Below are 20,741 nucleotides of genomic sequence, written 5' to 3'. Positions count from 1 at the left end.
AATAAATGTTTCATTAATGTTAGCTCAGAAACCACACAATACTTTGAAGCCTAGGCTCTGACAAAAACAAGGTTTTACTACCACGTACTATCAGGTGATCCTAAGAAATTCTTACCACCACATATTCAAGAGACAAAACAAAAAAAAAAAGCTTGAACTGGATAAATGGATGGAGCTAGAAGTAAAGGAAGAACAATATTTCAAAAACTCACAACTACAGACTACATTAATTCTGCTGTTCATCAAATAACGTTTTTAACAAAATACTATCAAAGAAAATCTCAAAGGGCCTTAATACAAGTAACTGAAAGCTAGCAAAGATAAAACTATTTTAAGTAAGACCTCATGCTTAAAAAAATACAACCAAAACTAATTAGGTTAATGGTTTGATACTGGATTTGCTCAATCAGGTAACAGATCATAACCTTTTACTTGGTTTGAATTTCTCTGACAGTACAGCAGATATTTCTTCTCACTGTACTTGCATATCCCTTCTTCCTATCTCTTATTCTCTGAATTTTAGGGACTATTCTACTAGAATAATACTCCTTTGAGCCAAGCCCCATTGATCTGAATTTTTTGTCCTTATTCTGCAAATTAGATGGAAAAAGACTCCAACATTGTGATAAAATCACCATGAACAGATACAGAATATCAAATACCTGATCTTCTTGTATTTAATCTAGCAGTTCAACTGTATTATCAACTTTCAGAATCTCCTCTAGCTGAAGAGTCTAAATACTGAAAGAGTAACTATTAAGCACCTTCCATTCTGCATTTCCAAGTGAACAAACCAGCAATCACCACTACAGTGACTAGAGCCCAAACCTTTACTGATACACATTATGAAAGGTGCAACAAATATCCCAATGTCATTAAATCCAGATAATCACTTGGAGCACAACCACAAAATGCAGTGACCAAAATGTGAGAAGCAGTCACAGTGGTCTATACACATCCATTATTCATAACAAAGTCCTTCATTAACGACAGTTTATTAAGAAAAGGGTGACATATATTTTTCATTTAAATGCAGTATGCATCTCAGTACTAGACAAAAGGTGGCTGCCTACTTACATGCAACAGATTTAACTGTTTTAGTTGAATTTTTTAAATCCTACTAGGTCTTAGGTTTATATTGTATAATTTGTCAATAGAAGGCAGTTCCAATCCAGGCAACAGAATGTCTGAACTACATGCATAGACCATCTAAAAAAACCTCAGTAACTATTTACCTTAAAACAAAAACTTAAAAAAAACACACACGTACAATATGTATAAACATACATGTGCAGTCAAGTTTGACTGCTTCAAAAAAAAAAAACTTACATTGTAAGGTTGGATTTCACTACAAATACCATAGCCAGACGAAGGAAAATTTGAAATGTGTACTCAAAGCAAAGAACAAGTACAATGTAGATGCACAGATTTCTTCAATAGTAAAACAGAAAAACAGAGCAAACAAGCCCTGACAGACATAAAGGTAGAAGTAACAATCACAAATCTATGTTCAAGAACAGAATACTAAAGAATGGAAATGACCAGGAGGATTCTGTAAGAACTGGTGAATTTGAAGATGTGCAAGGCAGAAATCTGGATATCATCTTAAAAATCTCTCATGTATACAAAAAAAATTTTAAAGACAAAACATTATTTGCATAGATAAATCAAGGACAACGAAGTACAATGCTGATTTGTGTAAATGTAAAAATAACCTATTAAAAAAATCCCTTTTCATTAATAAGTAAATTTTACTTTTAAGAAAACTTTTTTAAGTTCCACATAATAGTCCAGCAGTTTATCTTAAGAAATCAGGCTTGAAGGAAACAGCAGGAAAGAAGATATATCACACAGAACTTGGAGGATTTATTTTTTCAAGTGGCTTTGGTAAGATGGTCCCACGAACCAATAGTGCTTAGAGCATTCAAGAGTCCTGATTGCAGAGAGGGGCCAGAGCTTGGGGCTACGTTGTGGGCATGGCTACACTGCTACACTGCCCCTCTGAAATCAAGGCTGGGGGCTGTGTCAGGTGGAAAGAATAAGGACCATATCCCCAGAAGTGTGCCATTTTTGTCTCACTCTCCTCATCAGGGCCGAGTTGCTGGGATCAGCCCTGCAGATTCCATCTTTGCTCCTGCCACTCAGCAGCCTCCCACTCCTGTGAGATGTGACCCCAGGATGTGGCTCTGAAAAGCAGCAGAGCTGTGTGGAACTGAGCCCAGCAGAGTGGTCCAAAGCAGCGGCAGAGGCGAGTCTGAGCTGAGCCTGAACCCAAGCCTGGTGCAGTGGAGCAGGAGCGCAGCACAGCATAGATGATCTCACTTCCTTGGTTTTGTCTCCCACTGTTTTCCATTGTCTCAGGCTCAGGGATGGGGAGAGCCAGCTGTGAGGAGTGCCCACCATCTTGTCTTTCTCCCATGCCATATGGAACTAAGTCAAAGTGGTAAACACCTTTTGTGCATAAAGCACCTTCCTTTACCTCTGTACGCTTTTGTTATTAATATTTCTGCTGTCACTGCGCATTTCTTACTCCACTGCTGTTTGCTATCAGTAAATGGCTATCTCAACCCATAGTCTCTGCCTTGGTCCCTCTCTTACTGGAGAGGACAAGAAGGGAAGTGGCTTCCTTAGAGTTCAGTTTCCAGATGGTGATAAGCCACACAAATGAAGACACAGACATCCCTCATGTAGCTACAGATACACTGGATATTTAAAGACTGGCCCATCTATAGCTGGGTATCTTAGAAATTCTTCCTTCCTGCAAAGGTTACCAACCTTTACAGTGAGTGCACTTTAGCAATATGAAACATCCCCTGAGAAACTCAGGTGAATATATCACTTTTTATTATATACTAAATAAAGAAAGCAGTCTCTTACAAGCTAGGGACAATAGTAAAAAGCAAGTACAACAGTGAATGTTAAAAAACTGTTCCTGTCTGCTCTAAACGCAAGCGACAGTCTCAAGTTGGCCTATACAAGTATGGCTATTTGCTGAATCTTAAAAAAAAAGTCTGTGAATCCAAAATGAAAATGTATCTTGCAGTAAGAAAACCAGAAAACACATCCTGAGTTAACCTTGACAATTCAGCATCACAGAAAGAAGCGAATCTGGATAGGGGTGTAAAAAGTATTTTCCTACCTGCTATCACTGTAAAGAGGGAACAATAACACATGCAGGCAACATGGGTAAGGTACAAACAAATACACCTCTGAATGCTCTAAATCCATTTTAACAGGCTTCTGGTACTTTACTAATGTGGTGTTAAATATTTTTTAAGAGAAAAAACCCGAACAATCTAGGTTTCCCTCTTTACTCAGAAGCACAGTACACTACAGCTTATTAAAATGCACAGCACACAAGACATAAGGACTAGAAGTTCTGTTTATTGTGCATTGATTTGTATAACGATCAAAGCAAGGACACATAAATTAAATGTATTACCTCAGTTTCTTGCTATTTCCCATCATGTTGAGGCCGATTGCATTCCCTTTTAGAAGTTTGAAACCTCCACCTTTGCCTCGCCTTGCGTATGCTTTTATGGCATCGCTGCTGCCGCCGATAGCTCCAGGTCGACAACGAATTGACTGCCACAACAGAATTCACATATATTAAAATAATTGTATAATTGTGTAGAAGTTAGAAGGAGAAAATTAATGCAAAATATTAATATAAATATTACTTTGGCTCCATTTTCAAACTGCTTTTATACCAAATTTCATGGACAATATACACTGTCTACACCTATACTACGACATCTTACTAAACAAAATACAATATATATTTTATATTTAGTACACTATTTATGATAATTGTCTAAACTTTTAGAATTAGTTAGTCTTGCTCATATTTTTCAGAATACTATTGAGATCAAGAGGGGAATAAAAATTTTAAGGGTAGACAGATAAACAGCTTGGGCATATGTTCCTAAAACACAATAGAAACTTCTATTTCTTTACACTGGACACATGGCTACGCATATACTGTTAAGAACCTAAATACTGTTTAAGAACCTAAAAAGCTTTAAAGATACATTTTTGCCATGAGATAAACCAATTATTTACCTTTTTTTCTTCATTGGGACTGAAAGACTCATCATTGTCATCTAAACTGAGCAGATTTGCCTCGCTAGAATGGTGTGGGAGAGAAAAGCACATCCACTGTAATCCAACAGAGCACACACAAACATTTTCAATGCAAAAGGTTTTTTTATCCCCTTCCCTCTACATTTAAATGCATCATATACACATTGTATAAATATGCATAAAACAGGAACATGAAACGAGCAACAGAGTGATCAGATGCATAATGTGAACCTGAACTTAAAGTGTAAACCAAATTATTTTGCAAAATGCAAAACGAAAAGGATTAATTCAAAACAGACAATGCTACTGAACCTTCAATATGGCTGCAACAATATTACTGACACTATAAAAGATTCTACACTCTCTGCATAAATTGAGTCCAAAACATCATTAACCTATAAAACACGATCTTACTTTGCTTATGCCTATCAATGTTCAAGTATGTAGTTTAAAACTGCAGACTTCATACTGCTTTAGGAGAAGAACTTAGTGTAACTACATTTTACCCAAAGTATGTGCTCCTAAAAAGACTAAAAAGAACATATTCAGTTTGGTTCTACTGCTTACTAAAATGTGGGGTTTTTAGCACTTTCAATACCTGTAATCCCCAACCATTAGAATGGGGAAGAAGGAAAAAAAAAAAAAAAAAGCCACTCTATGACACTCTAAAACCATTCTTTCCAGTAACAGGCAGTTATCCTCAAGAAATCTTAAGTACTTAAAATTTAAACCCCAACCATACTCTTCATACTGACAGCAGCTAGATTAGTCTAACATATTCTTGCTTCCAGGAGGAACAACCTGCAGACATTCCCATCTCATCAATCCTGATAGGGTTACTCCTATGTTGGTGACAAAAAAACAATACAACTTTTAGCCAACTTATAATTGCATGGTTTGAAAAGTTTTAATCAAGATCACTGAAGCAGAAATTCCTTAAAATCAAAGCAGTTCTGCCAGGTGTTAAAAGGGAAGATACAAGAGAAACATACTTTTCTTAGCTGTGTCAGCTTGACATGCTGGTTTGCAATACATACAGTGACTTTAGCTCTTCATATATAAATAAACTAATTACTCAGTGCTCCGTCCCTCAAGTTCCTAACAACTTTTTCCATTCACAATACTTCCCTTCATGTAACAATTTATTCTTCCATCTTATGCAATACAAATATCCTTAGAGCAAATAAAAATAAAATTAAAATGTTGGGTGAGATCTACAGACTCTGAAACTTCAGGAGATAAGACTGTGCATGCAGTTGATTTTGAAAAGGGAAGAATGATGTAATGTGAACATATAGCCAGTGGCACTGTTGTATTTTCCCTTCATTTACAGAGCACTACGCTTGCAGGTGCTCAATGGTAAAACAAACAGTGTAGTAGTTTCATCACTAATTTCAAACAAAGGCAAAAGAGTACAGTTGTACTTCTGTACAGACTACCCATAGATATTAAATTTTTACATCCTGCAACATTTTTTTTAACATTCTCTTTCAGAACAAATCATCCTTTCAAGGGAGGCTCATGGAGCCTTCTCAAACATTCATCAGTAGACACGGAGTTTAGCAATTTCAGAAATTTTCCACATCCTAGAAAATAAACAAAACCCTGCAACACACACAAACAGCAACCTACAGTATCTGCAGCTCTGGCATTTGCCTACAGTGCTGTCCTAGTCAGATCGTTTCACCTCTAAATGCTTTTGTTCTTTAGCTTCAGTTCATACAAAAATGATGGCTATTTTCAAAACACCTTTGTACTGTATTGATACTTTTAGGATGTCAACATGCTTCAATACGACAACCATTTTAACCAAGGGCAATTGAGGGGGGAGGTAAGAGAAGTTTAACACATTGCAAATGACAAAAACACCGAGCCAAGGCTCAAATCACAATGAACAAGGGTAACTCTTACCAGGCAACATGACTAGAGCAGTATTAAAAAATTGGAAGTTTTAAGTGAAGCAATACTTTTAGATCTTAAGTAATGTGAAGCATCCACACCAGAAGCAGAAAGGTTGTTTTTTCAGAGAGCAGAATACATGTCTATTTGCTCATGTATCACATGCTTCCTGCTGCCTGCTTCAATGATGCAATTTATACAGGCAGGAAAAAAACCAAAAGCAACCCAAAACAAACACTATACCACTCCCCCAACATACCAGTCAGTAATATTTTTAACATCCCTGAAATGAAACCTCAGTTGTCTTGCTGGAAGGACATCTCCACACTCTGTCACTTTTAACCAGGGAACCATGGGTTTCCTGGTTATTTTCACAGTGGAACATAATTTCTAACTTTTCAATACATTCCTTAAAATTTTGTAACAAATGAATGTTAACTCTCCTAATATGGGGGGGGGGAGGAAATAGAAGCAATTTACCTACACAGAGTTCTTAAGGGAAGTTCATAATTACACATTCATATTTAGGCACTGAACAAGAAAACAAAAATTACTGTTTACTTACCTCTAATCACTTGCCATTTGTTTGATGTTTTAAAACATTAAGAGCTATGCAATAGTTAGTTAGACAGCTGAGATTAACAGGCTATGTTTTCACTACTTTCTACAAGCAACTCAAACTTTAAACCTCTGCTGACCATTGAGGTTACACTCGAATAAGCTGCAAGCATATTTCTATCAACTGATCCAGTCACATTTCAAACATAATTGAAATTTCTTTCTGAAAACTATTACATATAAAACCAGTAGGCTGACGTATTTGCCTTCACAGCACACTGTGTACATTCTTTGTTTTAAATTACATAGTGGTAGGCAGCACACTAAAAAAGCTGCACTATCAGAGACACAAGAGAAGTAGGAGTATTATTATTAACTCATTTACAGAGTCATTCCATTAAAATTAGACATAATTTAAAAAGTTTTCATCAATTTAAAGGCTACAGTGCCCTACTAATGGGCTCAAAAAAGAAGTAAAAAAAAAAAAACAACTATCTAACTATGGATGGATTTTTTGAGAAAATAATACAGATTTTATAAGCAGTGGAAAAAAGCTCAATATATAACACAGTACAATACCAATGTAAATATATAACACAGTACAATGCTTTTCCATTTGTCAACACATGGAAAAAAGAGGTTTATTCCTCTAAATGGAAGGGGCAAAAAATAAAGCTTTTTGAAAGAAAACTGTAGTTAAGTAAAGACACTGTAGTACAAATATATTAAGCCCATTTATTTGTATTTCTTATTTTTGATAAGGCTACTGTTATCTCAGTGGAAGGCAGAAGTCTAGACTATAAAGAAAACAGTATGACAGCCAAAAGAAATCTGGGCCCATCCATTTACAAAACCACTGTGGAGCATACAGATATATTTCAAAAACATTTACAGAGATATTCCAAAGGCAGTAAACATAAATTATCCAGGACAGTTCAAGAGAGTAAGCTGTAACACCAGAAAGCATCTTGTAACATGTTAATGTCATGAATCATACAAATATATTAAACTGGCCAAGTTTGTTTAAGTCTGCCATCCTTTCATATCTTCTGCTACACAAGACCAGCTGAATTTCCACCATTTATTCTGTGGTGGACTACACAGGTTTCAGTGTGCTCAGCTGACCAACAGGTCTTTTCTTCTGTGGTTCTCCATAAAGGCAGATCTCCTATGGGATCTCCAATTATAAAGCAAGGAAAGTCTCAAGCCACTTGCTACCATCCTGAGTAGATCAAACCTTTTAGAACATCAAAAATGTCACTTTTAGTCTTTCAAATGGATGAGCATTATCTGCAGGCATTTGCTTTGGGATAAGATATTTGTTAATTCCCATTCTCAATTTCTGTAACTCTTGTTCCACACTGAGTATCAACTCTGGCATCAATTTAAATTTATATAGTGTTGCATGATCATTATTTTTCCAAAGCTTCTTCAGTTTACAAATATTCTTTAGTCTTTTTGTGTTCATTATTTGATATCTTAACCATTATGACTCATCTCACCTACGTCTGAAGTAAGTTAAATGACACCCTTCTTTTAAAAAAATCTACCTGTTCTAAAAATTGCTGTGGTAGGAGGTCATTAACCATACTTTGTGTTCATCTCACTGAAGAAAAGATCACCCAAGCAGGCATTCAGGGCTGACCAGCATCATTAGCACAGGTCTCATGCAGTAATACAAGAATACAGCCACTCCTTTAAGTGCTGAGATGTTATTCTCAGGCCAGTTCAAAACAAACCTATTGTGTGTCTGCCATTAAGAGGGAAAAACCTCTGATAAAGTCAGGCACCACAACCCCAGTGCCTCCACAACAAGCAGGAGATGCATCCAGCTGCTTGCCTCAGACTCAGCTCTCGCCACAAAGAAACCATGTCAGAGTCAAACACTGTAGTTATTAGTATCAGCACACTACAGCAAATACCTACCTACTGCACAATATGCTCAAAATACTGGGAGGGACACAAAGCTTTATTCTGGAACAAGTACATGAATTAAAGCTGCTAATCTTTGAAATCTTCTACTAAGGGTAAAGGAAATTTAGACATAAAGAAAGAAAATTTACTGTTACTTGTTTTCTGAAAATTCCCCTTCTGTCTATATTTTGCTGTATGAAATAAAAATGCATCAAAAAAGCAAAAAATAGAAATTATTTCAAAATGCTAAAAGCTTGCTATGTCTTTAAGATAAACAAACCCAGGTGTTACCAAAAGTAAATAGTGGGCAGCTTAAAACATGTGGCAGTTTGGAGGGAATAAGAAATTGCCTCAGAGTAAGTAAAGAAGACGAGATCCCCAGTTTAAATCAATTTTCAACTACTCTTCTATTTATACTTCAGAGTAAGACTGTGCATAATTCACAGATATAAAAGCAAATCAAAAATGATCTAAGTAGGCAATAAAAATTCATTTTTAGCTACGGAAAAACTGCTTATTGTAGAGAATATTTGAAAGAAATGAAAAATCACCCAGACATACAATCTTAAAATCAGATACAATTACATAAAGATTATGTTTCATAATAATTTTTAAACTTTTATTTTTAGCATCATTACTCTATACATTTTTCATTCTATGTTCTTAAGTCAACATCAGCTGGAGACTGATGGAAAACAGCAGTAAATTACTAGTAGAAAAAAAGCTGCTATGTTTTCAAATGTGACTTATTTCTGAAGGCAAGTAAAATGGAAATAGTAACTGCATGGTATGTACTGCCCTTAGAACATATTTGTGTGTACTACAAATGGACGTAAAGTTGCTAGGGAACAACACGACCTTAATTCTATAAAACTAAAATGCCCCTAGTTTGTGAACCCTTTAAAAAGTGCTTTTAACTTCCAATATAGCTCTGTTTTGACAAGAGCTCTTAATGCTTACCTCACACTTTAATGAACTCCTGCATTCATTTTTTAATTACTAAAACTTCATATTTCTTAATGTTTTATTAAGATTACAGCATAGCCTGCTGCTGCAGCCTCTGTGGTTATGTCTATTTTCCTACCTCCCTTCCAATCCATAGTATTTGGCAGAATATTAGATGATACAAATTCATATATGAATTTTTTTTCTACTTAATCACAGGATTCAGCGACTTCTTACTAGAGAACCACAGCACATCTTTTAAATTTGCAGGTTCTACTCTCCAAATATCTAAGAATAACAAATAAATCGACATGAATTCTTTGTGCAAGACACTTGCTCTTTTAACAATTCATTAGTCATTTTGGAAATATATACATTCATATTGAGAAAACATATTAGTAACAACAAAATGTCACAAGGACAAAGTATGCATTCAAACTATACACACAGGATTAAAGTTTTAGCCAAAATCCAAACATACCAAGTAAAGGATTAAGTTATAAGGAAAAAAAAAAAAACCAGCCTTAACTCCATTCAGTGAAATAAACAGAGGAAGAAAAACCTAGAATCTTTAAGCTCAGTTTAACTTGATGAAGGCCTAAAGCCACTGCAGTACTTGAACCATAACTGTTCTGATCTCATCGTCATTACAGGAAGGAAAAGCTGAAGCTGCTTGCACAGCCTACCTATCAACTGCATTATTGTGCTTGTTCACATATTGCTTGTCTGTGCTCCTCAGACTTACACAGAAGCTCCAAAGACAACTGCAACTCTGGTGAAATCTGCTGTGCCCTGTGTTGTAAGCCCCATTTTCCCAATAAAGTTTACATTATAATGAACTCCTATTTGGCAATACTATTTACAATAATAACTTATTTGAAATATTTTTTCTTAATCACGGAAAGTTTAAAATATCATATATTGTTTCTTATTCATAAATTACAGAAAGTATTTAATTATAAATACACATTTATACTTTCAATAGCCTAGATAAAAGCATCCTTACTCTTTCTCTGCATCTCCTTCACTTTCTTCTGCATGATCAAAGCTCCAATTACTTTTAAAACCTCCATCTCTCTTGGACTGTGATCTATCCAAAGCTGAAATGAGAACAAGTTAAGATAAGTCTTGATTTCAAGCTGAGTTATTAATCAACACAAACTAGAGGAGTAAACCAGATGCACGTATTTTCCCCAAGTATTTATTTTATTGACAACAGTGTTTAACTATCATTTCACCAGTAAGTCCATCAATACAGTGGTGACTATTATTTCCCTAAATAAATAAAAGTATCTGTCAACATCTTATTAGCAGTAAGTTAGCAAGCTATTAAAAATTATGACCTGAGGTCATGTAGTAACTCTTTTCAACTGTTTTACTGATACTCATAAATTTAAGGGTAGTTTCTCTGATATGAACTGTATGCCACACACAGAAAGGGTCCTAAAAAGGGATTATTTACATGACTAATAACCAAATGTATTCTGAATTTTTCCATATAAAAGCAACAATTCCAAACTGTCTGAAGAACAATTTCAACCTAATATGCTGGATTTTTAATTCTACATCTGTCACTGACCTGAATTAACATACAGCGCAAATTAAAATTTCAGCGTTAACATCAACTAAGTAAAAACTTTCTGTCATACTACATAAAATTGCAGATTTCTCTACTACAATATCCACCCTTATGGAGATTTTCATATAATATCATGGCATGGGGTATTCTTAAGTAAAGGTGTTCCAGAGCAGGAGACAGCACTCGTTACAGCACGGCACTGTTCCCCCTGGGCCTAAATACTGCAATTAAGAGCTGTCACACGAATTCTGTGTGAGACAAACTATACAGCTGCTTTCATTATGGTTTAAGTGTGTTTTTTTCTTACTACATTTGTCTTTACATCGTTGAAAAAGCATTTAGAAATAATGGATGAAATTCATATACTCTGATAGAAAAGAGTAAGAAAATCACAACCAACAACATGTGTCTAGGATGAAGTATAAACAATGCACCCAGAAATACTTATTGCATATTCAACTTCTGCTTCCAACTACTTGCACCTACTGCAGGTCCTGAGCCATGGGTGAATAAGGTAAATACATATTTTTGCATATTAACATTGTGGTTAACAGCTTCTCCTACCCTTTTCTTCTCCCTGCTTCCTTTTTTATCAAGACTGCTATATAGAATCAACAACATCTTGCAGCAGAAAGTATCTCAGCTTAATTACACGGCTATCTCCTTTTGTTGACTATGATTCAATCTGGCACCTTTTGCTCTTAGTACTCTGTTTCTCCAGCCCATGTACTCAGGAAGACAGTAATAAGTAACCCTTTCCTATTCCCTCATGACTGCATAGATTCCTGTTGTGTTCTTCCATGGTCTTCCTTTCCCAGGCAGAACAAGAAAAAAAATTAGTCAGCTTAATCCTCACATGAAAGCTGTTTCAAGACTTTAAATCCCTCCTGATTATTCTCTTTGAACCTCTTCTAGTCTACTGTACCCTGCTGAGATGAGGATACACACACTATGAGGAATACTCAAAATGCATACGTCTCACAAATTTCTACAGATGCAGAATGTTTTGTTATTTGTTCCTTTCCTAGAAAATCTTTACAGTGGATTTGCTGTTTTCATTGCTTAGGAGAACTGCATTGATCTTTAGGTACCAGATAATTCCACCTTTCACTCATGATTGGTTAAGAAGCACTTCAGAGCCAATTGTTACCTACAAAAATGTCCCTTTTTTACTTCTCAGTGGCTCAGGTTACTTGACATTTACCTACACAGAATTTCATGTACAATTTCAACCCACATAACTCAAAACCTGAGCATTTACAACTTTTTAAATATAGCTAGACATTATACTAACCCAAGTATAGTTTAACCATCTACTAACCTGGTCACCTGGCTATCACACCCTTTTCCTTATAACTGTCCACCAATGTAAGAGATCCTTGTGCAATTCAATTGGTTACTCCTATTAACAAAACAAACATTTTTTCCCTCTTTTTTCTAACTCTTCCCAATTGTTTCTCATAAAATTTTCCATTTTATTCAGAGGTAATTCAACCTCTCCCAAAGCCTTTGACTTTACAGAGGGAACAATGAAATCAATTCTGGTCTCCATTATAATTTCCATGAAATTATAAAGCTCACTGATGTAAAGTTCCTCAAATACTGCCACTGCCTTTTTAAAATGCTGATATCACGCTAGCTACCCTCCTTACCTGTAGCAGAAATATGATGCTAACCACAAGCAACACACTGCAGTCATTAGCTCCTTTATCCCCCAGTTCCTCTTACAACACTTGGATGAATGCCATTTGATCAGGCTGCCTTGTTCACAGTTTGCTCAATGTACTGCAATTTCTTCCACTGATGCTTCATTTTGAGTCGTACACTCTGTCACATTCCTTATTAAGAAACATTCTGGCATGAAGAGCTCTCTAAGCATTGCCAAAGTGAGTGCAAGCAATTCCATTATTCAGCTACGACCTTACATACTCCAAAGCCACCTTTTTCAATTGGGTTGTCTACTGATCCTCCAGACACTCCTCAAACTTTCCTGCTGAGTTTGACTTAACTATTGTTAAGTATTTCTTAACAATAGTTTTATGTCTGTTGGGAGTTACTAATCAATTTTTCTCCCCACTTCATTATAATTACAGGTTAAATCCACCAGATTTTTTTAATTAACTTCTATTTTCATTACTTAGATAAAAGATCTGATTCAAGAACTATGAAGTTTTATTTCAGATACTATATCTTACTCAGCTGTTTAGCCAGGCATTTTAGCATTTGGGGAGCCTTTTGAAATCTACTTAAACAAGTAGCATGCATGCTGTAAGCCTCCTATACCTTTAAATAACTCCCAAGCGGGCTGCAAATATTTTACAACTCCAGCTGCATATTTTCTTTCTTTTTCAAAAGGTTTCTTAGCATTTTCTGTAATTCTTCTTTTAATTATGCATTTTTGTATTGGACAGTTCATTCACTGCTACTGATCAGTGCAGCTATCCATGGAAAATATCTCAGTATCCCAGTTCTGCTCATTCAACCCTGGATCAATTTTCACTCTCTCTAGCACTCTTGGTGCTAACAAAAATGTAAATCTAGAAGTATACCATCATGTTAGCCAGAGAGTTCACCTGAGTTACCTGAGCTGAACAGCCACTTGGTATCTGATTCCATACAGGATTTTTAATTTTTTTAAGGGGATAACAAGTAATCTGTTACTAAGGCTAAGCTGCTGACTATTTTGTACTAAGACCTCAATTTGGAACCCCAATGATGCAATTTTCACTATGTGCACTATTCAAGGTCTTTTTAATCAACAAGGCACAGTCTTACCATGAGGTGAAAATATTCAAAAAAGCAGAGCTAACCCTAAGATATTATGTCAAGAGAAGGTAATCCCTGTACCTCTGCCTAGGACAGGCAGCATGCTGGAGGCAGATTTCACTCTCTTTTTTCCTCCCACTACTAACTCCCTTTGGTGCTGTTACACCAAGGGAGGGATCAGAAGATACCTTGAGCCCAAGGAAGTACATGGAATTTAACTAGAGAAGTTACACAGGTGTAGCTGACACATTTCACTGCTTTTTTAAACAACAGTTACATGTAATTTCTAACAAGCCAATTAAAAAAATTCCTGAAAAAATAGCGTGTTTCATTAGGACATTTATGTCATTACTAACCACACCCTGAAGCTATACAGTCTTCTTGTGTAAAACACAATTATCAAATTTTGGATTAGAAAGCAAAATATGCCTGCAGGAAAATGTCAGCAAGCAGATCAACACCTTTAAATTACTGTGTGTGGACACTGCTTTGTAAACTCCTTCAGCAGGAGTTACTGTCATTCAACAATTCAAGCAATTCCTAAATGGAAGGAAAAACTTCATAGTGAATATCCATGAAATAAGAGCAAAATTTTGCAGTTGCAAAAAACCCAGTTAAAATTCTGCCTAAAGCACTAAATGAGAAATGACATACACAGTATTTAGTAAAGTGTTAGTGTCCAGCAAAAGACATCACCTTGGAAGATGTGTTTTTCTCATGTTTTGTACCTTGTGCCTCTAAGGCAAATCATTCCATACCAATCTACACTACAACTCACTAGAAAAACATCCCTATTGCTTTATTGTTTTGTATGTGATGCTGGATTGGGTTTGTACAGCAAGATTTTGGTAGCAGTGGGGAGCTGCAGGAGATCAGAGGGCCTCACCTCTGTGCCTGGGAAAACCATGGAGCAGATCCTTCCAGAAGACAGGCTAAGGCACATATGAGACAAGAAGGTGACCCCAGGCAGTGCCCATACCTTAACTAAGGGCAAATCATGCCTGGGCAATCTGGTGGCCTTCTATGATGGAATGAATGACAGCAATGGTTGACAAGGAAAGACTGACAGATGCCATCTCCCTACACTTCTCTAAGGCCTTTAATATGGTTCCACATGATGTCCTTATCTCCAAACTGCAAAGACATGGATGGACTATCTAGTGTGTAAGGAACCGGCTGGAGGGATGCAGCCAATGTCCAGTGGCAGCCAGTGACGAGTGGCATCCCTCAGGTCTCCTGACTCCTGGGACTGGAGCTCTTGCATGTCTTCATCAATGACATGGCGACATCAAGAGAAGCCTCAGCAAGCTGGTAGATGACACTAAGCTGAGTGGTGCAGCTGACACCAGGACACAAGGACCTGATGCCATGGGGACCTGGACAAACTTGAGAAGTGGGCTTTCCCTTGAAATTCAACAAGCCCAAGAGCAAGGTACTGCACCTGAGTTGGGGAAATCCCAGACATGAGTACAGACTGGGAGAAGAAATCACTGAGAGAAGCCCTTTGGAGAACACTTGGGTATTCTCATGGATGAAAAGCTGGATATGAGCCAACAGTGCTCAGTGACAGCCCAGAAATCCAATTGTATCCTGGGCTGCATAGAAAGCTGAGTGGCCAGCAAGCTGAGGGAGGCGACCCTGCTCTCGTGAGACCCCACCTGGAGTACGGCATCCTGCTCTGAGGGGCTCAATGCACGAAAGACTGATGGGAGTGGCTCCAGAGGAGGACCACAAAGATGATCAGAGAGTGACAGCACCTCTCCTACAAAGACAGGCTGAGAGAGCTGTGATTGTTCAGCATGGAGAAGACTTCAAAGAGACCTTACTGCAGTCTTGCAGTACCTTAAGTGTCTTATAAAAAGAAGGGAGAGGGATTTTGATATGGACAGACAGTGATGGGACAAGGGGCAGTGGTTTTAAACTGAAAGAGGGCGGGTTTGGATTAAATGTACTACAAAGAAATACTTTGCTGGGAGGGTGGTGAGGCACTGGAACAGGATGCCCAGAGAGGCTGTGGATGCCCACCCCTGGAAGTGTTCAAGGCCAGGCTGGATGAGGCCCTGAGCAACTTGATCTAGTGACTGGTATCCCTGTCCACAAAAAGGGCATTGGAAGTAGATGTTTTTTTAAGATCACTTTCATACCTAACAGTTGTATGATTCTCTCAGATCAACTCACCAAAGGAGTCAGATGCATTTACTGTCCACACAAAGATCAACTTTTCTAGGAAAGTAACCTTTTCATATATATCACTGGTTTGCCAGAACAACTCCCTACCAACCCCCAGAACCAAATAGCAGAGACTTCAAGGTCTCTATTGCACACACAGAAACTTTTGTAAAGTCTTTCATCTGCTGAAATCTCATCTATTTCTGTGTGTATAAGAACCATTCTAAACACACAATCCAGATCAAACAAAGGTTAGGTTCAGGACCCAGATGCTTTTTCAGAAAGACCTGAAGTTTACATTCTTTTCCCCCAGTTGCTGGTAAAGAAACACTGCAAGCCTCATTTTACAAATGCTTACACCATCACAACTGCAACCAACTTATCAGATACTGCAGTGCTTGCACAGAAAATGTAAATTAATTTAAATGTACTCAGAATCATTGCCTTCATCCAGACTCGTATTTAAATAAATGAAAAAGAATGCTTCTAAGCTTTCTAATCTGTTGCTCATTTAGAGTCATCAGATATATTGTTAAGAGGATACAAGTACTCATAAAACTCTAACACAGAAATATTTTTTGGTTTACTTTCCCCATTGCTTCATTATTCTTCCAGACAGGCTTCTATGCAAAACAGCTTTTTATCTTCCAGCTTTGATACCATCAGCTCTACTATATCAACTGTGCAACCGCAGTGAGGCTGCATTTTCACAGTCTGAATTCAGCAGCACTACATGAAGAGTTTTACAGGCCCCTCACTCTTCCTAAGAGTTGCCAATTCTCGCTCCTGTCCTGCACCCTGCATATGTCAGCACTGACAGACAAGCTGGGGAAGGAAACCAATTCAGGCAAGAACCCCTTGAGCAGCAGGGGAGGGGAAAAGCTATTTTCCAACCATATCAGGTCCCTCCTCCTGTTCAACCACACTAACACAGTGCAGCTGTGACAGCACAGCAGAGGTGAGGCCCATCCGGGAACTGAAACTATCCTAAGTACTATGGATACCAAGGAAATTTCCATGGAATTGTAGCCTAATCTGCGTTTATAGGTACAGATTTAAATATCTAGTGTGTAAAAGATGCTTTAAATTTCCACTCCCTAAATTAGCTACAGAGGCAAAAAAAAAAAAACCAAACCAGTCAAAAGCACCTCCAGTACCAGGCAGTAATGATAACCTCACAGTAGCTGAGCTATTACATGGAGCAGGGAGTTTAATAATGAAGTTCTATGATACCAGCGTAATGGATATCAAGCACAGACATTCCTTTGCACGTGAAGGGAATTCAATCTCTTAGCTGGCTAACAAAAACACCCACACCCTTCCAAGAACTTGATGTCCACAGAAAACAAATGATACACACAGAGCATTCATTCCTGGACTAAAGTGTTCATGACCCTGAAAAGCAAAAGCATTTTTGAAAGTTCTGTACTTTAAAGATGGAAATCATCTGCATATTCTGGTAAATTACTGGGGTTTTTTTCAGGGCTTGTAAGCACATTGGGCTGCTTACTTTGCAGGTTGCTGCACTGCTGACAGGACTGAAGGACACAGAACTGCCTAAGTTTGATAATTTGCTGAACTATTTAACATTTTTTAAGTATTGACAAGGAGTAACAGAGGAGGATGAAAGGACAGAGCTCTGAAGTACGTTAAACATTTTCTTTGTGATGCCTTTGAAAGTTTATCTGGGTAGACAGCAGTGATAACCACACAATGGACAACTAATGCTTCTTCACCTTTTCTACTGATTCTCTCAACAGAGGTGTAGAGGTATCTACTCCACCCAAGGATGGTGCCCTTACAACAGCATCAGAAAACAATACAGAACTACTTCAAGAGGCCTTCTTTGTCTGCACCAGCAACAAACGAAATGCTACAGAAATCTGTGGGCATTTTGTGCTCAATGAGGCAGAAACCTAATGACAAAAGACATGAAAAAATATTAACAATATGATCCATTTTTTTGTTATCCCAGATTTCACTGCTAAGTTCTATCCTCTGACTTCACAGTTCCTGACCTCTATCAGCAGAATCTGTGGGAATGCAGTATCACCCACAGTCAAGGAAGATGTGATTAAGGAACACTTCAGCCAGTTGTACCCAAAGACTGGAAAAACATCACTGCCCTTCAAGAAGGGCAACTTGGACGAGCTGGTGAACTACAGGCTAGTCTGCAGAAGACAGAACTTATTCTTTACCACGTGTGTGCTCAAGAGTGGCCCACACTGACCTGAGAGGAACAGAGAGCGGACAAATCCCTGAGCAACCTGCTCTGACTGGGTCTGCCTTGAACAGGATGTTCCAACCCTCCTGAACCCAGCCAGCCCCAAGTAAAACCAGTGACTATTCACAGGCACCAAGCATCCCCTGGAGCAACTGCACCCCACCACAAAAACTTCTCAAAAGGAGTATGACAGTCACTTTTCTTCTTTTCCCTCTCTGAGTAAATCTGATTCCCACTCAAACTTCCCACACAAGTAAAATAATTTGAGTAATATCAAAAGCAGAAGCCAACAATAAACAGGGAAGAAAGGAGAAACAAACAATAAAGTATTGTTTTCATCTCTAGTATTATGAATTCTTTGCTTACCTAAAACCTCTACTGCTAGACTTGGAGATATAACAAAAATTCAGAAATTAGGAAGAAAGTTTTGTTGTTTTTAAGGAAAGTTAAGTCAAAGAGAGGTATATTCCTATTTTATAGATAAAAATAGAGGATAAAAGGTGAGGTTAGCCTAAGAACAATTTCTGAACTGCCAATTTACTCTCAAAATATGAAAAAATATATCAAGCTAATAAGACATTTTGAGGAAGATGACAGTTGAACAAGAATTCCAGAATACACTTCCTGTGGCAAATCAGTATATTACATTAATCACAGATGATCTCAAATTCTGAACACTGGAATAGTTTTAGAAGATGAGCAAAACACAGCATGAAACCTTACAGTATATTATGCACGTGATTTGCACATTTTGTTATGCACCATGGGATCCATCTTCACATAAAACTTAAGCTTGTGCAACTGAGGATACAGCAGCACTAAACAAATGGCAATCTATTTTGAGAAAGTGCTGAAAGGCAGTTACAGACAGAGTAAGATTAATAATCCAAACTACCTGGAAATTAGGCAACTGACACTTTGAGAAGGTTTCCATGTTTGCTGCAGAAATTGGAACATCAGGTTGAAATAAAGCACTGTATCTTACATACCAAGAGGAAGAAGAAAAAAAGAATTTGTACTATTTAATTCTTCTGGGTTTATCCTGTAAAGTTTCACACATGATGTCAGATAGATACTACCCCCTTTATAAAAACATACAGAAATTGAAAGTCCAGAAAGGCTCCACAATCTCTGCAAGAACTTAACTTGCACACACAGGACAGAAGAATCACAGAATGGTAATGGTTGGAAGGGACCTTAAAAATCATCTATTGCCAGCCCTGCTGCCATGAGCAGGGGGGAGACATTCAACTAGACCAGTTCACTCAGAGCCCCATCCAGCCTGGCCTTGAACACTTCCACAAGAAATGTTTATTCCATAACAAGAAACTCTAAATGTAATTGAAGTAGAAAAAAAGAGCAAGACATCTCTTTGATGTTGTCAATTGTTCAGAATTCTCATGAAATAGACAGCAAAGAAAGCATACAAAGAAAATGCTCAACAATCTCAATTAACCTCAAAATTTGGTCACATGAAAAAAGGACATTTCAGAAAATAATTGAGTAGGGAAAGGATGATGACAGAGTTAGTTAAACTATGCGGCAAGAAAAATATTTGCATTTGCCCTTCTGTAAAGGGTAAATACCTGGAGTTTTCTCCAATTCTTAGAGACACTGGCAAGCTTTCATACCCACACAAGGCAGCAGTCAGCTGAGGTGGATTTCTAATATGGCTGAAAAGGAATAGACCAGCTCCACCAACACTCCTGCCCACCCCAAAGATGAGTTTTCTCCAGCCAAGCTGCCATGAGCCAGTGAAGGGCCAGTGTTGAGCGCAGCACAGCCGCAGCTCGCTGTCTCCGGGAGGGGCAGCAGCTCAGTCTGTCCGTCCCTCCGAGCAGCAGCTCTGTCCGTCCCTCCGAGCAGAGCAGCAGCTCTGTCTGTCCGTCCCTCCGAGCAGAGCAGCAGCTCTGTCCGTCCCTCCGAGCAGAGCAGCAGCTCTGTCTGTCCGTCCCTCCCAGCAGCAGCTCTATCTGTCCGTCCCTCCCAGCAGCAGCTCTATCTGTCCCTCCGATCAGCAGCTCTGTCTGTCCCTCTGAGCAGAGCAGCAGCTCTGTCTGTCCGTCCCTCCGAGCAGAGCAGCAGCGGGGCTGCCTGTGCTGCCAACTGCAGGCACAGTTCCTTGCGTGCCCACACAGAATGGTCCCACACACAGCCCCTTCTGTGACTCTGCAAATCCTCATACAGTTTAGATCTATGGACATTATGTCTCTTAAAAAAAAAAAAAATCAGAGAAATGCAATTCAAAAATAGGCAACAGCTTTCTGATCACACTGGATACACTATTTACTTTAACTCCTTTGCAATTGGCAACCATCAATGCAGCAAGGTGTGACATAATGCAACTGGTGTACTGCATTAAGATCACGGAAATCTTTGTAATGGAAGCACCAAACTTCTCCAGACCTAACAGCAACTGAGTTTAAGGAGCACTGACAACTGATGACTAGGTCACAGTACACTAAGATTCACTAAGCAGGCTTTATTTTTTAAAAAGCTAGAAAAATCACTTTAACATCCCATGAAAAGCAAATGTTTTCTCAGTAACTGTTCATAAAAGCAACAAAAATGAAGATGGGCTATCAACTCATTTTTAATAAAATA

General features: G+C 37.9%; 1 protein-coding gene across 5 annotated transcripts in view; it reads right to left on the bottom strand.

Moving 5' to 3' along the window:
* Positions 1-20,741, bottom strand: part of SENP6 (SUMO specific peptidase 6) — a 70,859-nt gene that overhangs the window by 41,561 nt on the left and 8,557 nt on the right. For 4 of the 5 annotated variants that reach the window (XM_064707419.1, XM_064707422.1, XM_064707418.1 and 1 more), the window contains exons 2-4: positions 10,406-10,499; positions 4,063-4,126; positions 3,443-3,585 (exon numbers count right to left, since the gene is read on the bottom strand). In XM_064707419.1, the coding sequence (XP_064563489.1) occupies positions 3,443-3,585; positions 4,063-4,126; positions 10,406-10,499 (301 nt within the window). The remainder of the gene's footprint in view (positions 1-3,442; positions 3,586-4,062; positions 4,127-10,405; positions 10,500-20,741) is intronic. The other variant, XM_064707421.1, reaches the window with a different exon arrangement.

The sequence above is a fragment of the Zonotrichia leucophrys genome, chromosome 3, assembly GCF_028769735.1.
Source record: "Zonotrichia leucophrys gambelii isolate GWCS_2022_RI chromosome 3, RI_Zleu_2.0, whole genome shotgun sequence".
Classification (NCBI taxonomy): Eukaryota; Metazoa; Chordata; class Aves; order Passeriformes; family Passerellidae; genus Zonotrichia; species Zonotrichia leucophrys.
Note: the sequence above shows the minus strand (reverse complement) of the source record. Positions and strands in the feature narration are given on the sequence as shown.